Here is a 20,391-nt window from a genome sequence, read left to right as displayed (position 1 = left end):
AAGACATGGGAATTGAACTGGACCTTGAAAAAGAAGCAGGATTTAGAAAGGCAAAAAAGAGAGGAGAATATGATTGTGCTGGAGTTGAGAGAATAATGATATATGAAGATAACAGAAACAGCCACCTTTTTTTCATGAACCACTTTCTTATCTTATGGGTAATAATGCTGGACTTGGAGTCAGGTAGACCTGAGTTCAAATCCCACCTCAAACACTTACTAGCTATGAAACCCTGAACAAGTCACTTAACCTCTCTTAGTCTCGATTTCCTCATTTTTAAAATGGAGATAATAATAGCACTTACCTACCTCCCAGAGTTGTTATGAGGATCAAATAAGATAACATATGCAAAGTGCTTGGCAAATCCTAAAGTACTATAGAAAATCTATTACTGTTGTTGTTTTGTAATCTCATTATTACTGCTTTCCTTTCACTCATCCCATAATTATAGTGTGACCTTTTATATTTAGGTCACATACATACCCATCTGAAGTTTACTGAAGAATAAGATATGCCACACAATACATATGGACAGGTGGGTCCAGAGTTGAACAAGAAGAGGAGAGGACTGGATTGCCTTCAAGAAAATGAAAAGCTCTTTTAATGACCCCCTAAACTTCCCATAAAAGGAAAGATCAACCTTTCTAATGTCAACATTCTACCAATGTTGCTGTATGGCAGCAAAACAAGGAATGCAACAGCTGTCAGCTAGCCTCTAGCCACTAGCAGCTAGGTGGCACAGTGTATAGTACTTGTTATTAGGAAAATCTGAGTTCAAATCCTGCCTCTGACCAGTGTCCCTCAGAGGCCTTGGCTGACACAAGCTGTGTAACCCTGGTACAAGTCATTTAACCTCTCTCTGCCTGTTTCTTCAATGGTAAAATGGGTATAATAATATCTACCTCCCAGGGTTGTTAGTCTCAAATGAGATAATATTTGTGAAGCACTTAGTCCAGTGTCTTGCACTTAGTAGGAACTTAGTAAATACTTGTTCCTTCCCTTTTTCCCTTCCCTCAAAAGAATTAAAAATAAATCCCAAATGAGGAAAATAGAAGGTATATGTGAGAGTAAACATCCTCTTATGATGCTTTTTATTCTTCAATAAATAATAAGAGAACGAGATGTCATCAAGGAATTATGAAGATGAAGAAAAAAGAAAGATAGATTAGTCATGTCAAGGGATGGCAGATGGATGAACAGATAGACAGTGTTCCACTCTCATGATTTCAAGATAATGTGAAAAAGGCCTCCAGCACATTGGGTAGACCTTCTGTGATGAATTTATGACATGACATAATAATCACACAAGATGGGCAGGCAAGGATGAGTTGCAATCTACATCATTGTAAGGAATTCAAGTCAGTGAAATCACAGAGGCAAGAATATGGTATAAGCGGCTGACCTAAACTTAACTTCTGCCAAAATGCTTTCCTATTTGATCAATAGTTTCTGTTAAACAAGGAGCCTTTCTACCAGTAATTTTTGTTTTTGGATTTATCAAATATTGAAACTGTCCTATTCAATTGCTTCTGAATCTTGCTTATCTAGTCTGTTATATTAATCTACTTTCTATTTTAAAATAGAACTAAGGTAGTTTCAATGATGACTACTTTATATTCCAGTTGAGATATGATGATGCTATGCCTCCTTAATTCCCTTGGTTTTTAATTTCCCTTGAGATTCTATACCTTTTGCTCCTCCAAATGAATTGTTATTATTTTTGTCTAATTATATGTACCCTTGGTACATTAACTTGTAGAGCACTAACTCTGTAAAGCGCTCTAATTTAGATAGTGTGTCTCCATTTTTAAATCATGAATAATGAATCTCCAATTATGTATTCTTTCATTTTTGTAAAGAGTATTTTGCAGGTGTATGTGTATGAGTCCTAAGTAATTAACATCTACCTAGTTTATGCTTTTTCTATTCATTTTGAATGGAATTCTTCCTATCAATTCCTATTAGTTTTCTTAGTACTGTACAGAAATACTGATTATTTTTATGGATTCATTTTATATCCTAATTCTGTTATAAACTAGTAATAATCTTAAATCAGTCTTTGCTAATTCTATAGGGTTTTCTAAGTGACAACTATCATGTTATCTGTAAATAAGCATAAGTTATCTGCAAATCAGCATTACTTCTTTGATAATGTTTACAAGCCTTAATTTTTTTCCTCATCTTTGCTATAGCCAGCATTTCTAGAATGGTATCAAATAATAGTAAGGTGAACCAAAGTTTTCAATTATAAACATAACTGTGTTTTTAAAAAATATTTTTCCATCTTCTCCTTGGTAAAGCTTCTATTCCCTGCCCACTAATTCCAATTCTACTTTATGTTGAGATTTAAAGGAAGAGCCTTGGGTAAGGAATCTAATCTAGGTTCTAGTCCCAGGCTACATGTATCAGCTACATGACCTGAGCTAGTCATTCAACTTGTGCCATAATTTCATCATCTGTCAAACAGAAATAACTGTTCTTTCCAACCCCAAACAGTTATAATGAGGAAAAAATTAGATTAGGTGAAATTTATGTAAAAATTGTTATATAATGCAATTTGTTACTAAGATATTTTACACATATTAAAAAAGCTTTCGATTGTCATTCAGTAAGATTCAGTAATCTAAGAACCAGGAATGATAAATTCATGTACTTCCAAGGTTCAAGTGCCCACCTGGTCATCTACAACCAAGTATATTAGCACTTCTCCTTTCCCTATCCTTTTGGCCTTTCAATTCCAGAGACTTCAGACTCTTTTCCTAGACCTCACACACCAAATTGAGTGAAGGCTGAAGAGTCAAATCTGGGGGCTTGAAATACAGTATTTCAGTCAAGAACTAAGACTATGATAAGGTACAGGCTATAATTATTGGGGCAAGGATTACAAATAGAATCCTAGAAACTTTTAAAATGGATGAACAGGATGCCTAAAAAAGTCATCAAGTGTCATAAAAACACTAGTGAAAGAAGTTTACTTTTTAATCTTACTTTCATTCTTACCTAATTCCATGTCTCTTTCTCACCAAGGAACTTTTGTACTATTACATTATATAAAGGAGTTATTTCTCTTCTCATTTTGGAAATATACCTATTTGGCACAAATTTTTTTTTAAGAATCACAATTTCTAAAGTACATTTTAAAGCCTGATGCTCCTATAGTAAGCAAAGTAATTACCATGGACCCAAAGAAGATTCTGAATATATACATTTTCTTAATCTGATTTCAGGATGCAATAGGTTTGCTAGCTGAGCACCAGCTTAGTAAAGTAAGCACCAGCAGGTTAGATCAACTGATAAATTGTTTGGCCATGGCAATTCAGGAAAAAAAGAAAAAGATAAAATAGCCCTCAGTTCTATGAAGTCACCTTCCACCACTACAGAAGGTAACAAAGAAGAGACAGAAAGTTCCAAGAATGACAGTTTTTAGACCATTTGAAAACAATAAATTAACTTGTGGAACTGTGTTATGGAATAAAGATCACTCTCTGGCTGGCAGTTCAGACTGCTCAAAGTTTTCATTAGACAGCTTGCCAGTTGGGAGACAGTCTGAAAAACTAGCTCCAAAGTCTCAATGTTCTAGATATTTTTAACATCAACTAAAAAGCAAACAGAAACTTCACATATAGGGGACAGTTGGTATGAGAATGTCTACTGGGGGCCAGACTTTCTTAAGCACCAAAACTGGGATGTAGTAAAGTTGCTGCAGCAAGGGAAAAAAAGCTGGGCAGCAATATGATATTCCCATGTGTTAAGTTAGCTTCTATAGTGTGTCTTCTGGGGCACAAAAACATGGGATGATTATGAAAAAGTGGAACAACCTGGGATTAAAGAGGTAAGAGAGAGAAATTACTCTAACTTGATTTTAAACCTAATGGAAGACAATTTTCAAAATAAGAAAGTAATTATGCTAAGGTGGCCTCTACAACTGGATAGATTACTGAAAAAACTAAATCATGTCACTATTGACACTCTCACTACAAGTGAAACCAGAAGACATAAGGAAATTGCAATTGGAAGGATGGCTCATAGGTTCTTCCTGAAGAGGCAAATAAAGGAATTAGCAGAGTTGGTTTAATTAGTGACTCAACAGTAAAAGGAAAGACCACTATTCATCTTTCCCTCTAATCTTTCTGATGCATATAAATTTTAAAAAACATCATTATGATAATAAGAGCTGATATTTTATAGGTTAAGGCTTTAAAAGTGATTTATATAAATTATCTCCCTTTAAACTTTACAATAACCCTTTGAAGTAGGAGCTATTATTGTCCATATTTTACAAATAAGGAAACTCAGTTCAGAGATTAAATTAAATTACTTGCTCACACAAGAGTTACCTACACAATCTGAGGCAGAGTTTGAACTCCATTCCTTATGACTCCCATCAAGTACTCTATCTTATTATATATCAACATCTGTTGTCAAAAATTAAAAGGTAAAGAAAATCTAAGAAAAAAACGTCAAGAAGAACCTCTAAAACAAGAATCTGAATCATAAGGTCACAATTCTAAAGCTGGAAAAGACCTAAGGGGTCATCTAGTCCAATCCCCTCATTTTACAAATGAAGAAAATGAAGTATAGGAAGATTAAGTGACTTGCCCAATATCACACAATTAATAAGTGTCAAAGGCAGAATTTGAAGCTAGATCCTTTGACTCCAGAACCAGTAATCTAATTGTACCACACCACGTCCTGGTGAGGAGATATACTGATACTCATTTTCCCTACTATATTCTACATTCAATTAATTATTTGGCATTTAATCAATCAACAAGCATTTATTAACTACTGTATGCCATGCCCTGACCTAGGCACTAGAGACAGATACAAAAAATGAACCACCCTTTCTCTCAAGGCATTTAAATTCTATCAAATGCATTATAGGAATATAGTTTTCTCCCAAATAGTTGAGTTCATCAGCTGTTCTAAATTTTGATAGTTTAGCCCAACTGACAGCTTTAGAAAAAAAAATGCTTCCTATAAAATGAGTTTTTGAGTAAGGCACAGGACTGACCACATCACTTAAAGCCAAAAGAAACTATCAATATAATATATCCTACATATTGATGCAAAAGACAACGTTTCTGATTGGGCAAAAAACACAGATTGTTTTCATTTATAGTCATTTCAAAATATTCTTAGAAAGTAATTTTCATAAAAATTCATGTAAGCTATCACTCAAATAAGTGTGAAGATTTTAACAAAAATAAACTGGGAAGGAAAGAAACATCTTTACACATATGGAAGTAGTGATTTTTATTCTCTCTCTCTCTTTTTCAACTCATGCAAATGTCTACCAGATCTACACTATTTGACCCAAGTTTCTCCCTATCACCAATTACCAACTGGTCAACTCCAAATAGGCATCTCATACTCAAAACAGAACTATTTTTTTTTCCCCAAAAAACAAAAAAAAAACCTTTTTCCTTCCTAAATTTCCTCTTTGTACTCAAAGCACCTCCATCCTTCTGGTCACTCAGATTCATCATCTCAAAAGTCAAATTTCTACTTTGCATTCTCCCTCACACCTCACATAAAATCAATTGCAAAGTCTTATCAATTCCACCTCTACATTATATCTCATATCCATACCCTTTTCTCCATTCACACTATGACTACGTGAAGAAGGGTTTGGAAAGGAGAAAGATTAGGGGCAGGGAGACCAATTAGGAAGCTATTACAATTATAGGTTCCCAAAGTGGGTGATACCACCCCCTGGAGAGTGCTGGAATGGTCTAGGGGGGTGGTAATAGCCTTGGGTGTAATTGGGGGGCACTGAATAAAAATAATGGGGCAGCGGAAAAACAAGAAAAGAAGGGAAGGGCACTTTGAAAAACTGTTCTTACATGTTGCATCTCTTGTACAACTGAGTTAAAAACATAGTGATTACATTATTTTCCAAATAAATACACAAAATGCAAGTTATAACCCAACAGTGGTCAAGTCCATCAACAGGTCTTAACCAAGCAAGTGTTGGCAGATGACCCTGTCACACACTGTCAGGAAGTTCAGCATGCATTGGCAGGAAGATGTGAGTATGGTGACTTGCTTACAATATGATACTATATGGTTTCACAACATAATATTGCATCATCAAGATTTCAATGCAGGTAAAAAACCCACAAATTTACAATAAATTATTAAATTTAAGATGCATCATTTTAAAAAAATATATATATATACTTTATAATTTTTTGAAATGATGTAAATTTCAAAAAAAAAAGGTTAAAGGGTTAAAGAAAATAGATTTCCAGGGGGTAGCTGAGTAATTTTTTTTTTAAGGGAACAGGAGGCCAAATAAGTTTGGGAATTTCTGCTCTAGGGGAAAGGTGACAAGGGCCTATATTATAGTGGTAGCCTTCCATTCTAGGTAAACTGGCCTAGCCATTCCCTGAAAACATCATTCCATCTCCCACTCATGCTTCTGCATAACCTGTGCCCTATGGCTAGTATAGATACTCTTCTTTACATGTACCTCTTAGAATCCCTAGTTTCTTTTAAAGTTCAACTCAAGTACATCCTACAGGAGCCCATCCTGATGCCTATAAGTTGCTAGTGCCCTCCCTCCCACCACATACTTACTGCTTCCCCCAATAGTTCCTTAAGTGCAGCGCTTCTATTTTTGTCTCTGCATCTCTAGAACCTAGCACAATGCTTGGTATGTAGTAGGTATGTAATAAATACTTGTTGAGTGAATGAATTTAAAACTATAAATTACAGAGAAGGTACAAGTCAGAATTGGTAGGGAAGTTCCTGACTTAAAGCAATGAAATTACAGGTTAGGTTTGTTTTTCTTTATAAGCCAGGAGTCATAAAAAAAAGGAAAATATAAATTTTACTCTATGTTAGGAGGCAGAATAAATTCTAAAGAAAGAGCAAAGTTCTGTAATTTCCTCTTTAATAACAGGAAAATGTAAGTAATAAATAAACCTAGTACCTATTTAAACACACCTATTTTGTAAAAAGAAAAAAATTAAACCTCAGTTCACACTAGATAACTGAACCAACATGGAATGATTAGATTCAAACTCAGGATTCTGTATCATTGCATTCTTATAAAAAATATTTATGTAGTACTTGAAGGTTTACAGTGCTTTATTTAATAAGGTTTACATATAGTATTTCATGTAAGTCTCAAAATAGCCTGAGGTAGGTACCTTACGTGCTATATTATAATTTCTACTTTACAGATGAGGAAAATGAGCATCTAAGAGGTTGTGTGATTTTGCTTATGGTCACACAAATAATAACCTACTAGGTTTCCCCTATCCAGCAATTTTTTTTCACTATTTCACACTAGTCTTTGCAATACAGAATCTATTTTGTGGCATGCTGATTATCACACAAACCAAAATTAGGCCCTATTTCATTATGGCAAAATAGCTCACTATTTCTGTGCCTAAGCTACAATCCTCTCATAGTCACTGTATCTCAGTGGCAAGAGGAAGAAATGTGCATTGCAAAGTTCAGCCAGCACAGGGAATATCAAAGAGGGAGATTACAGCTGCCAAGTTTCTGCTTCCTACACCACCTTTATGTGTAATTTGGGCACTAACAATAGAAGCTATAAGGCCACCTTGCTCTCTACACAGCATATTAAAAAAACACCACTATTACATTCCGTGAAATGTCCCACTTCCCAAGGAACTTTTCTGTAACAAAGAGTGCTATGATGTTATACTAAGTTCTTTTATAATTCAATTACTTATTGATGCCAGAATACTGAATTAAATTAATTAGGAGGCATGGCTTTAAAGTCATGCTCAATTTAACAGCTGAGAAAAAGTCCACAGTGTCCTCATTATTAAGGCACCGTTCTCTTGTTTTCCACACTTGTATTGCAAGTCAAAGATTTTCTTTGTTTCTCTCTGACCCAAGCAACATTTTTCACTTTCTTAGGCTTGTACTTATAACCTAAGAAACCACACCCTTCCTTCTCATGACAAATGAGAGGTCATTATTCTGGGAACCTGCACCCATTTTCCCATAAACACATAACTAAGAGGCATAAAAAGGTGAATATGAAAATATCTTTATGTCTTTAAGTAGTCTACAAAAGGTATCAGAGTTTAAAAATGCAGACAGTAAAAAATAAACAATAAATGTTCAGGGAAAAAAATAAGGATGTATTAAATAAGGAAATCAAGCTAAATCAAAAGAGAAAGTTTAAGAGAGGTATGAAAAAACATTGTATTAAAACTATAAGCTCCTTGAGGGTCTGACCTTCATAGCTCTTTGTTAACAACATCCCCCCACACACACACACACCCTTATTATGATAGAGCCATAATTGCATATCATACATGCTAAATGAAGGGGGTAAATGGTTTTTTTTTAAGAGGGGAAAAAAATCCCTTTTCTTCCTTTTATATAAGTGAGTCAACATAATTTTAAATCTAACAAGCCATGGAAAATGGTTCTATAAAAGGTGTCTCTTCCTTGTTGGAAAATCACCCTTCCCTAGTGATGCATTTCAGTAGTCCATTAATCACTCAGATGCACAAAGAACCAACCCCCCTATAATAGCTTCCCTCCCAAAAAAAAAATATATAAAAAATTCAATTTTCTGACTTTCCAGCTATAAAGGGAAAGGAGCTTCTATAACTCTCTGAACCCAATCCTAATACTGCTCTCTCCAATCATGTGGATAACTATCCCAGTATGCATATTTTACAAATGACTAACCTAGATAATTGTTATCTGTACTAACCATTTCACCTAACATTAGTGCTTTTCCCAAGTATTACGAAGCATTTCACTGCTAATTTGTCTCTTTAATATTCATTTTATCACAATTTCTTAGGCAGCAAGGTGGTACAGTTGAATAGAGTGTTGGACCTATATAGTCGGGAAGACCTGAGTTCAAATTGACCTTTAGATACTAACTGTGTGACCCTGGGCAAGTCACTTACCATCTGTTTGACTCAGTTTCCTTATCTGTAAAATGGGAGTAATAGCATTTACCTCCCATGGTTGTTGTGCAGATCAAATGAAATAATATTTGTAAGCCCTTAGCAAAGTGCCTGGAACATAGTAGGTGCTATATCCTTCCCTTTTCCCCAATGTAAAAGTTACCACAACAAGGAGGGCAAAATAGCCCAGACACAACTCCAACAAAGAGATATAACTCACAAGGGCAACACTGGTTTAGCACAGAAACTCATCTGAAATATATTATGAAAGAGGATAACAAATGATTACAAGCAGCATCTCCATATAAAACTACTGAGCAACAGCTCGAGGGGAAGATGAGCATACAGAAAAGCTAGGCATGAAAGTCAACTTAACCAGATAATCCTAAGTGTATATATAGATGAAGCTGGAAGAAAACAAATAAATGTGAAATGCAAGTGTCTCTCCATAAATTTATGCTAATCATCAATGGCTGTGGAACTAGCACTAACATTTCAGGAGCCAATGAGGAAGCAAAAAAGACCCAACATGAAGTCAGCACCAATGAACAGCCAGTATTTGGTTCAGAGGGATGTCAAGAGATATGTGGGGGGGTTCCTGTGGTACCCACGCCATTTGCCTGCTTTAAGTAAAATACCAATCAAAATGGAAATAACATAAAGCTGGAAAGACAGCAAGTTGATTTCCTTACAGTTTGGGGTGAGCAGGGAAGTTGTCTTGGTACATCTGGGTTATCAACGGATTATTTAAATAATACATGACTAGGAAATTATTTTGGCCAAACTTTCTGTAGACTTTCATATCCACTGATTTTTCACTGTTTTAAGAGGCAATGCTACTTACAACATTCTGCTATTTTCCTCCATATTTTACAAGTGAATTTATATTCTAAAGCAGTGTTGCCCTAGGCTGCAATCTTTCTCCCCTGGAAAAGGAGATCAAGTATCCGCTGACTTGGTTTTCCTCATACTTGTCTGATTACTCTATCTTATTCTTCTTTACTGACTCTATAAAACATATCACAGTCCCTAGTTATGAAGTCTCTGTCCTGGGCTCTCTTCTCTTCTCTCCCTATATAATCACTAAGTCCATGGGTTTAATCATCACCACACACATGACATACACATAAGTATATACATATATACATGTGCATACATATACATATACACACATATGTATTTCTAATATAGGGAAATCCAGTGAAACCTATGGGCCCTTCTCAAAATGCTTTTAAATACATTTTTAATAGGATTACAAAAGAAACCAATTACATTCAAAGTTATCAAAATATTTTTAAAAGAATTCATAGAGCTCAGGTTAGGAACTCCTGCTCTAGCCTCTTATGATCCTTTTGGACCCTGACTCATCCACGGGATTACCTCACCCTCTTAGCTTTGTGTCATCTGCAAAATTGATGAGCATGCCATCTATACCTTTATCCAAGTCACTGATAAAAAGCATCACAAGGCCAAGCACAAATCTCTGGGGTCCTCCCGTAGAAACCTCCCACTACATTAACACTGAATGATTTACTCTTTGAGTTTGGTCATCCAGTCTGAATCCATCTAACTGTATTACGATCTAGACCATATCTCTCCATCTTCTCCACAAAAACAGTATGACAATACTATTATCTCCTTACTTGTCTTCGGTATTCCACGTTGGTCCTTTTTGTCATTTCAAATGAGTAGCTATTTCTATCCAATTATCATCCCACATATCTATCCCAAGTCAAGATCCTATTTCTTCTTTAATTCACCTTTTTCTCCCAATATAAATTTCTTTAAAAAATCATTTTGTTGTCCTTAGCTTCTATCATTACCCTGTGTTCAGTTTGAGCTTTAGGATTCCTGACATAAATTTAACATTCCTGACCATGTCACACTCATAAATTCACCTTCCATTACCCAGCCTCACTTCCATCTTCTGTTCATTTTTTTTAAAATCTGAGTTGGTTGGTCTCTGTGCACATACATAGGTCTCATCAGACATATCCCATTTCTTTTTCTCATCACAACTGTTTCCCTTTGTGTCTTCAGAATTTCATTCTTGAAGCTCTCCAATCATTCCTGGGGTGACTTCCCATGAAGTATTTTACTCTAGGAGAGCCTACCTATCTTTCCTCTGAACTCTTTGAAAATTTGCTTTCTCAAAATGTAGGACTAAATTATTAAAATACAATGTTAAACTACTCCCAGGTTTTCTCTCTTCCATAATGAACTGTAAAAAGGAGTGGTCCCCTCTCCTCAGGTTCCCATTATTTCCACCTCAGCAATTAGCTCCTCTTTGCTTGTGACAATCAAATCTAGAATAGAATTTCCCCTTGCTGGTCCTTTTCTATCTTTTGAAAATCAAAGTATCACTAAGGCACTGCAGTCAATTAGATGTTCTTCTTTTGACTGAAAGAGCTCTAACATGTTTTAAAAAATTAAGTCCTCCAACTCTAGTATATCATGCCTCTCTGTTTGTGCTGTTTCCCAAACTCATCTATCTTTCTTCTTTCTGTCCTGGTGGTCTGTAAAATTATCCAGTGGCAATTTCTGCTTTTGCACTGACTTTCACCAAATACTCTACATAATGCTTACTTTCTATAGTCCCTGGATTTCCTCAAATAAGTGTGCTTACTAATTGTACACTGCTTCCCACCCTATCCCCTTTCATCTATCTTGCTTCTTTTGAATAAGGTATATCCATTCAGAGAATAGTCCAGTCTTGGGTTTCATTTCCCAATACCACCATCACTCCTTCCCTCCCCACCCCCATCCCCATCCCTCTGCCATACCTCAGTTTCTAAAAGTCATTAGGATCAAATATAAATGTCTTTATTTAGCTTTCAAAACCCTTTTAAAACCTGGACCCAACTTAATTTCCCAACCTCCTTATCAATTACTTCCTTCTAGAACTCTATAGTCCAAACTGGCTTTCCCTACTGTAACCCATTCCTGGAATGCACATCCACCTCACCTTTAAGAATACCTCTTTTCTTCCAAAATACTCCTCAAAATCCCCAAGCATCTCCCTCCCCATTAGTTTATTATATATTTTAGACATTTATACACATCTCCCTCAATAAAACATAAGCACTTGTGGGTAAAGACTTTCATTTTGGTTTTTCCAATCACTTCAAATTTAGTAGGAACTTTAAATGTTTGTTGAGTGATGCAGTCTGAGCCTTTATTTCTCCTCACTGTAGCCACTGCTTTTACGTAAGTTATACTTTTTCAAGAAATGGTTATAATAAAAGTCAGTATCTTTATCATTTTCCATTTCCCAATTTTCAGCTCATTTCATATGAATAGGTCAGATTGAAGATATCGCACCCACGCATGGTGTCTTCTCATCTGTAGCTTTTCTTCTAATTTTATGCCAATTGTAACCCTTACTCTAACTAGTCAATGGTATGATTATACACAGACAGCTGTTTCTTTTCAGAATTTCACATCAGTAACTAGCCATTTCCTGTCTGTTTAGATATAGTCAATTTCATTTTTTATGATGTTATTCAGTGCTCACCATGTCTAATGTCTTTCCAATGAGTTTCTGGAAGAAAATATTCATAATATATAAGCATGAAGTTTCTGAGAGACCCCGAACTGTGGCACCTTTGGGCCATATTTTCCAACATGTTTTTCAACATTCTTCCCTGTGCCCATAATCGCACTGAAATCACCAAGAACCATAGCATATGCTGACTTGGAGGTTCTTTTCCTTTACTTTTTTTTTTTTTGAAGATTTACAATCTCCCTACTTTTTAATCCTCCCCAGTAGATGATGACAAATAAATCGCTACTATCTTCCAGGTAGTCTTATGCTTATGCTCAAATGAGTATTTGTGCATAATAAACAGCTAGCGTACAAAGGAAGAACTAGAAAAGGTATTGGAAATAAAAGGCAAGTGAACAGGATATATAGTAACAGGGTGGCAGAACGGTGAAGTAACCGCTATTTGGAATGTTTCCTTTTAGAGTATATAAAAAAGCCCAGACAAATACAGCCATCCCGTACATATAGGCCAATAGACAAAGGCCCTAACTCACAGACCCTTTAGTTCCTCCTCCAAATATTGATTCATCCCTTTGATTTACGGAGCACTTTGCCGTGTCTCACTTCACTTTCCTGGCACCCCTGTGAGTTTGAGGGGAGGGGTGTGAACCTGTAACTTGTGACCCCCACGGTAGCGCCCTGCCACTGCAGGAGCTCCCACAGGCTGCGCTGCGGGGCGCGGGGATGCCAAAGTGCCTGGTCCCGAGTCCCTGCGGCTGCTGGGTCCAAGCCTTTACGGAGCTCTGGGCTCTGCACATGCTGCCATCCCCATTTTTCAGATGTGGGCAGCGAGGAAGGTCAAGGGCACCCAGGGGCACGGACGCCTTTGGCAAGCCAGCCACCAAAGGCGGCTCCTTTAAATGCACAAAGCAAAATGCTGGTGTGGTTATAATTACAAATGAAGCCAAAGGTTAGTGAGAGGAAGAAGGTGTTCTTTCCCCATCCGAGTTCACAGAATGATTCTCAGATACACGCGAGGAAAGTAACCCCGCTCAGAGCCCCGAGTGCTTTCCACCACCCCGACCCTCGGGCCTTTCACTCGCTCCACGGACACACGGGGAGTCTCCCGCAGCCGCATTGGAACTGTAACCGAGGCTCGGGGAACCGGAACTGGAGCTGGGGCTGACACCTCGGGCCTCAGCTCCGTCCGCGGGAAAAGAGGGTTTCTGGGGTCCCTCGCGGCCCTGGGGCCTAGGCGGCGCCGCGGGGCTCGTTCTGAGGTCGCGAGGAAGCACGAGCGCGCGGGGCCAGGCTCCCACAGGCCTGGGGGGCCGCCGAGGGGAGTGGGGGGGGTGTCGGTCACCTGAGCAGCTCACCACCTCCCACTCGTCCGGCCCACAGAAAATAGCCGCCAGAGCCGAGAGCTCCTCCCGCACCAGCTCGCCCATGACGCCAGAGGCCGGGCGGATGCAGCTTCTGCGGGAAGCACCGCCTCTTCCGCCCTCTCGCCATGTACGCACGCACCCGCACGGCGCCTACGCGGCCGCCAGAGGGCGCACCAGCCCCTCCCTCTGCTCCTGGATCCTGAGGCTCACGTGTCCCAATGCGCAGAGTGAACTCGGAGAGGAAAAGGCCATTTCTGGGGCTTCTTAGCCCTGCAGAGCCTGGAACTCCCCAGCCTGCCAGAGCACTTACTTCTGGGTCCTGCGCCGCTAGGTGGCGCCATTGATCCCTAGGCCTGGAGTCAGGAAGACCGGAGTTCAAATTCAACCCAGACACTTACTAGCTGTGTGACCCTGGTTAAGTCACCTGACTTCTGTTTGCCTCAGTTTACTCATCTATAACATGGGGATAATAATAGCACCTGCCTTGAAGGGTTATTGTGAGGATTAAATAAGATATTTATAAAGAGCTTAGCACAGCACCTGGAGTATAGCAGGTGCTATATAAATACTTTTGTCGTTCAGTCCTACCTGATTGTCTGTTACCCCCTTTGGGGTTTTCTTGGCAAAGACACTGGAATGGTTTTGACATTTCCTTCTCCAGCTCATTTTACAGATGAAGAAACTGAGGTAAACAGGATGAAGTGACTTGCCCAGGGTCACACAGCTAGTAAGTATGTGAGACTGGATTTGAATGCAGGAAGATGAGTCTTCCTGACCTCTGTCTACTTCACCACTAGCTGTTGGTGACAGTGGGCATCCTATTTTATACTGACCTTGCACAGCCCTCCCTCACTCAAATCAAAGTCAACTGCAAGTCATGCCATCATCTCCCCAATGCCATGGTCCTCTTCGAAAATGAAAGACAGACATAACAACTAGCTATTTTCATGGGTGCCCAGGCCTCCTATCAAACCTCCAATGTCATTTAGAGGCACTGGATCGAGGTTCCTTGGTGTCTGGATGACCCAGGTTCAAGGTTCTGACACATACTGGCTGTGGAACTCTGGGTAAGTGGCAGTTTGCCAAGTGTATCAGTCTTATCTCTTAAGAAATAAAACCCTGAATTGCTGATCTGCAGGCTACCTACACACAGATTAAATTATAGGTCCAGACTAGAAGGAAACTAATAAAGCCTCAGAGATTCCCCTGCTTCACAGAGTCAGAAACAGTTCAGGAGGGTGCAAGTGGTAAATGTCAGAGCCTGGAAATCAATGCCTTGATTATTTCCAATTTGCCCTGTAGATCATCTTGTTTGTACATAGTTGTTTGACTACCATCTCCCCCACTGGACTGCAAACTCCCTAAGAGCAGGGGCTGTCTTTTGTCGTTCTTCGTATCCCCAACGCTTGTTAAGCACACAGTAGGGTTTCATAAATGTTTATTGGAAGACTCCAGATTTAAGATTCTTAATTCTCTAGACTTTGGCTTCTTGAGCATCACACTTGGGCTGGCCTGGTTATATAAATTAGAAATCGTGGGGTAGATCATAGGATTTTAGAGCTAGAAACTTTTTAGTTGTCTAATCCAACTCCCTCGCTTTGAAGATAGGGAAATTGGGGTCCAGATATATCCTAGACTTGCTTATTTAAGGACACAGCTGTGCACCAAGACTTTAAGGAGAAGAAAGGGCTGAAAATGCCTCCAATCCTTCAGACTCTAGGGTCTAAAACCAGCTAATAACCTTTAATGTAAGGTGTACAATAGGCAGCTTCTCAGCAGCAGCAAAAGGGAATTTTCTAAAATTTGGACTCCATGACCTTATTACTCAGTATAAGTGGGAGGAAATAACCATGGAGCTTAAGAGGAGAGGTGTAATAACAATAGCAAGTCTTGATGTACTTTAAAGTTCATTTTCTCATACAATAAACCCTTGAGGTGGGCAGTATTGATGGGGTGCTCAGACCACATCACTATTATTATCTCATTTTATAAATAACGTAACTGAGGCTCACGAAAGTTAACAAGCTTCCCAAGAGCAAGTATCAGAGTCATAATTTGATCAAAGGTCTTCCTGACTCCAAGACCAGTGTACTTGCCAATATGCCACTTACCTTTCTATATGTAACATCCAAATGGGTGAAACTTTCCTTCACATTCTCTGGTTTCTTTTTGGAACTGAGAACTCAAGTTGTAAATCGGGGATCTGGAAGGAAATGCCCAGAACTTAAAATGTAGAGGATGTTAGGTGGGAGAGTGGATACAGGGTAGAATGTTGAACTTAAGAGTCAGGTCAAATATGTCTCTAAACATTTACTAGCTGTGTGATCCTGGATAAGTCACTTATCCTCTATCACCCTCAGCTTCCCCAACTTCAGTATCCTCAGTGGGATACTGCTTCATAGGGTTGTTGTGAGAATCAAATGAAATAGTCAATATGTGTGAAGCATTTAGCAAATAGATATGTATTTATATATAACATGTATTTACAAATTATGTATATATTTAAATATTATATGTACATAAATCATTATTGAGGAAGGAAGGGTAGGGAAAAAGCATTTATATGGCACTTATTGTATGCCAAGCATAGCATTAAGTGCTTCACGAATATTAACTCATTTGATCCTCACAACAGCCCTGCAAGGTAGGTGCTGTTATTATCCCTGTTTTACATTTGAGGAAATTGAGGTAGACAGATTAAAGGACTTGCCCAACATTACACAGCTATTAAGTGTCTGAGGTTGGATTTGAATTTAGGTCCTCCTTATTCCAGGTCCAGTAAGCCACTAAGCTCTCTCTAATTATTAATGTATTGTTGTGAATTGCCAAATCGAGGATGGAGCCTGAAAAGGGCAGACCAATCTGCTCTCCCAGGATCACCAGAGCAGTTCTAAGTCTATGGAGAAGAGGAATCTTCAGCAGGAGACAGTTACAGTGGACTTGGAAGATAACCAGAGGAGTCTCTGATAGCAGATTCTAGCAGATTTCTCTTAAGCTTGTGCAATGGGAATGCAGATTTAAAGATCTTCCCTGCCCCTAGGCTAAAGTGCCCTGGAGCCTGGGGAGGGAGGCTTGTTTTTCAGTAGATACTTCTTGATTGGCCAGTGAGTCAATAAGGTTGTTACATTCTCTGAGCCAGGAGAAGGCTATATATAAGCCCTGATATGTAGCTTTGTTTTGGGACTCACTTTGAGAAGTGTTCTGTGATTTGATCTGAATTCTGGGAAGCCGTTGTTGAGAGTCCCCCGGCTTTGAAAAACCCAGAATGTGGAAACCCAGATGTTGACTGGGTATGGATGTAATGGTTGGACAGTTTGGAAATCTGTCTACTTGATCTGTTTCTGTCTTGATAATTCTGCCTGTATACTTTGAAGTTCGGGGTGCTGACCTTTTCCCCTGAACAAGGTAAACGATATATGTCTGACTGATTAAAGTAAGCCTGTTAACCCATTTTGAGTTGGTTTCCTTTATCAAAGCAGATCCAAGAACCTGTATGGGCAGCAAACCCTGAGGACGTGCTTGGGGTGCTTGCTGCTACAACATACTATACCAACAGTCTTTGTCCAGCCAGAGAAGGAAAATAATAGTAATAGCTATTGAGATATAGATATAGAAATATATATAGCACTGTTATAGTGCTTTAAGGTGGGTAAAATGCTTTACAAATATTATCTTGTTATACCTCACAAAAACCATGGCAGATAGGTGCTATCATCTGTATTTTACTAATGATGAAGCTCTAAGTTTCCACAGTGCCTGCTTCAGCCACCTTTATAGATGTGGGAACAAAATTATTCTCATCTACCCATTCCACAGGGGAAAGTCTTCACATGCTTGGGATAGACACCCTCCTAACTCACCAACAGGTTCAAGGCCTATTGGTGATGTAACCTGGGTCACAGCCAGTAGTTTTGACTTTTGTCCTGCCACCAGTCTCTGATGACTCAGGAAGAATGAGGCTGATAACTCTGCTGAACTTTCACTCACTTAAATTTGCTCTCAAGTCATCACCCAGTGATGTCTTCTTCTTCTAAAACAAAGAATGAACAACTGAGAAGGAAATTGAGGCAGACCAAGGTTTAGTGACTCACCCAAGTCACCTAGTCTGATGCAGAATTTAAACTCAGATCGTCCTAACTTAAGTGCCAGACCTCTATACACTGTACCACTATGCCCCACTGCCTCTTTGTCCACAACAGATCATGGCAGGCCCAGGAGAAATGAAAACTGAAGGGGATTTCAGTGAGACCATTCTCTCTTCCTTCCTGATCCTTTCACTGCATTGAGTGTCTCTAGATTCTGAAGACGTGGTAGAATTAAGCTTAGACGACACTACCTCAAAGTTAGGACTGCAGCAAAACTGTTGTCAAGATGTCTTCTGGCTGGCCTTATTACCTAAGCAGCAAGCAGCAACTTGAGAGAGTATCAATACTGTGTTTATTATCTTTCTATATCTTGCAGTAAATATACCTGAACTATAATGGGTGCACATTTTTCTTTTAGAGCACACCAGATGGAAGAGATAAGCATCTTAAAGGGAAATGAAATGAGCTGTATTGGAGATTTTTTCTAATGCTTAAAACTTCCATTTAGAGCCAGAAAGGCTTTATTTATTATTGTTGTTGTAATATACATATTATAATATGATTTATTATATTATGTATTATGTAACGATATATTTACATAACAATATAAAAGAATTACATTATTATTAAAATAATAATAAGTAATATAGGTAATGTGACGGAGGCTAGATTTGAACTCAGAGTCCTCTGAGTCTACTACTGTGCTCTTTCCCCTGTGTCATGTCATGTTTTTTTCAAGAGAAGGAGAGAAGAGCATAGATTATACTTTAAACAAACAAAAAATGAATGAGAAAACACCACTAATTACCAAGCCATGTGCATACTTTCTCTCATCTCTATAAAACCTTTATGAGAATGATCTATGCATATGTAGAGGGTATCACTGAAGAAAATAGAAGGGAACAGGTAGGATTTTACAGACCACATCTTTGCAGTGAGTCAACTAAGAAGCATGGAAAATATAGATTCTCTCTGTATCTACTCATTCTTAATCACAAAAAAAAAGTATTCAGTTCACAGAACAAAATATAGTCTTAAGGTCTCTGCTTAAACAGAATGTCTCCCACATATATTTTAATATCAGACAAGATTCCAAGATTGATGTGGTAACCATGGAGATTATTTGTTCAACGATGCACTGATAATCAACAGTAAATGAGGTTACAAAAAAAAAAGCAAGGCATATTCTCTTTACGGTGGCTCCCCAATTTCATGAAGAAGGTCCTACACAAAGGGAAAAGAGTATCTATTCCACTGGAGACATTCTCCAGATGTGCCCCTTGTCGATGTCACTGCGCTAACTGCCTCAAGACCTGGAATATCGTGATTTCCTCAATGGGATCCACAATCACTCGAAAGAGATCTGCATAGCAGTCCACAGCAGAAAAACAAAGCGGGCAAAGATGAGGAAATGAATGTTATAAAAACAAAAGATATCAATAAAAATTATTAAAACAAAAACTTAAGTTTGTATTGTAATAACTCTGAGATCATTTTGTTTTTGTAAACACAGATTTAAAAAAACCAACCAATTCCCCCCAGAAATGGAGTTTGTTATTTATGTGCTCAGAGTTGTCACATAATTTGGTTCATATGGAGGTGTTTCCCAGCTACTAGTGTTTTCCCCTCTAAGGTTGTCTATCTACTCTTTGTATTTTATACATAACCTACTTATGCACCATTATCTCACCTTTTAGGCTATAAGCTTCTTGAAGGCAGGACCTGGGGGTTTTTGTAACTATTTAAAGACATCAAAAGATTTGTAAATAGCTTCGCAAAACTTAAAGTAGTATAAATGCTAGCTATTATTTGTAGCTCCAGGACCTAGCACAGAGCCCAGCACATAGTAAGCATTTAATAAATGCTTGCTGGTTGGTTTTAGAAAGTTAATATTTCTTGATGTTAATGTGGAGAATTTACAGAATGTGTTGTTGTTTTGTCTCGGTGACCTCCAGAGACCAGAACTTTCCTCCACCGAATTTAGCAGCTCTAAAATAAGTCAGCAGTTCTATTATTTCTTACTTGTACATAACCATTACTAGTCCCAATTTTCTTACTGTTATCACTACTAAGAAGCGATTTGAAGAGAGAAAAGGAGAAAGAGATTATCAACTTCAAAGACCAGAAAGGAAATTCACTAAAATGTACTGGAGAGGAAATGCTTTTTTCAGAGAATGCCATGGGATTTCAGTGACCCCAAGCAATTAGGAAGCCTACTCTGTGTGTAATTGAAAAGACAATGGTTTATTTAAAGTAATAACTATCTATGGCTTTGCCAATTTGTGAAGTATCTTCTTTGAATTATTTCCTGAGGAGTCATGGTTCAAAAAGCTCACAATTAGCTGTTAAATAGTTTGAGGAAAACGAGCAAGAAATGTCTTTTCTATTTATAATCTAGCTACAGATTTCTTCTCTGTTTAAAATATTAGCCACTGGATTTCTCAATTGAAGCCCCATGCTACTGTTGACTTCCTCAAGAAGAGGTGAATTCTGGAATGGTCATCATTTATTAACTCTCCAAAAAC

At 38.2% G+C, this 20,391-nt stretch overlaps 1 protein-coding gene across 4 annotated transcripts in view; it reads right to left on the bottom strand.

Annotated features, from left to right (window-relative positions):
* RWDD3 (RWD domain containing 3) overlaps nt 1-20,391 on the bottom strand; it is an 835,110-nt gene that overhangs the window by 462,114 nt on the left and 352,605 nt on the right. For all 4 annotated transcript variants that reach the window (XM_069063385.1, XM_069063386.1, XM_069063387.1 and 1 more), the window contains exon 2: nt 13,760-13,867. In XM_069063385.1, coding sequence (XP_068919486.1) covers nt 13,760-13,844 — 85 coding nt within the window. In that variant the 5' untranslated portion in view covers nt 13,845-13,867. The remainder of the gene's footprint in view (nt 1-13,759; nt 13,868-20,391) is intronic.

This window comes from Petaurus breviceps, unplaced genomic scaffold, assembly GCF_028583685.1.
Source record: "Petaurus breviceps papuanus isolate PSGF00001 unplaced genomic scaffold, PetGlider_PUasm1.0 90564, whole genome shotgun sequence".
NCBI classification, from domain to species: Eukaryota; Metazoa; Chordata; class Mammalia; order Diprotodontia; family Petauridae; genus Petaurus; species Petaurus breviceps.
Note: the sequence above shows the minus strand (reverse complement) of the source record. Positions and strands in the feature narration are given on the sequence as shown.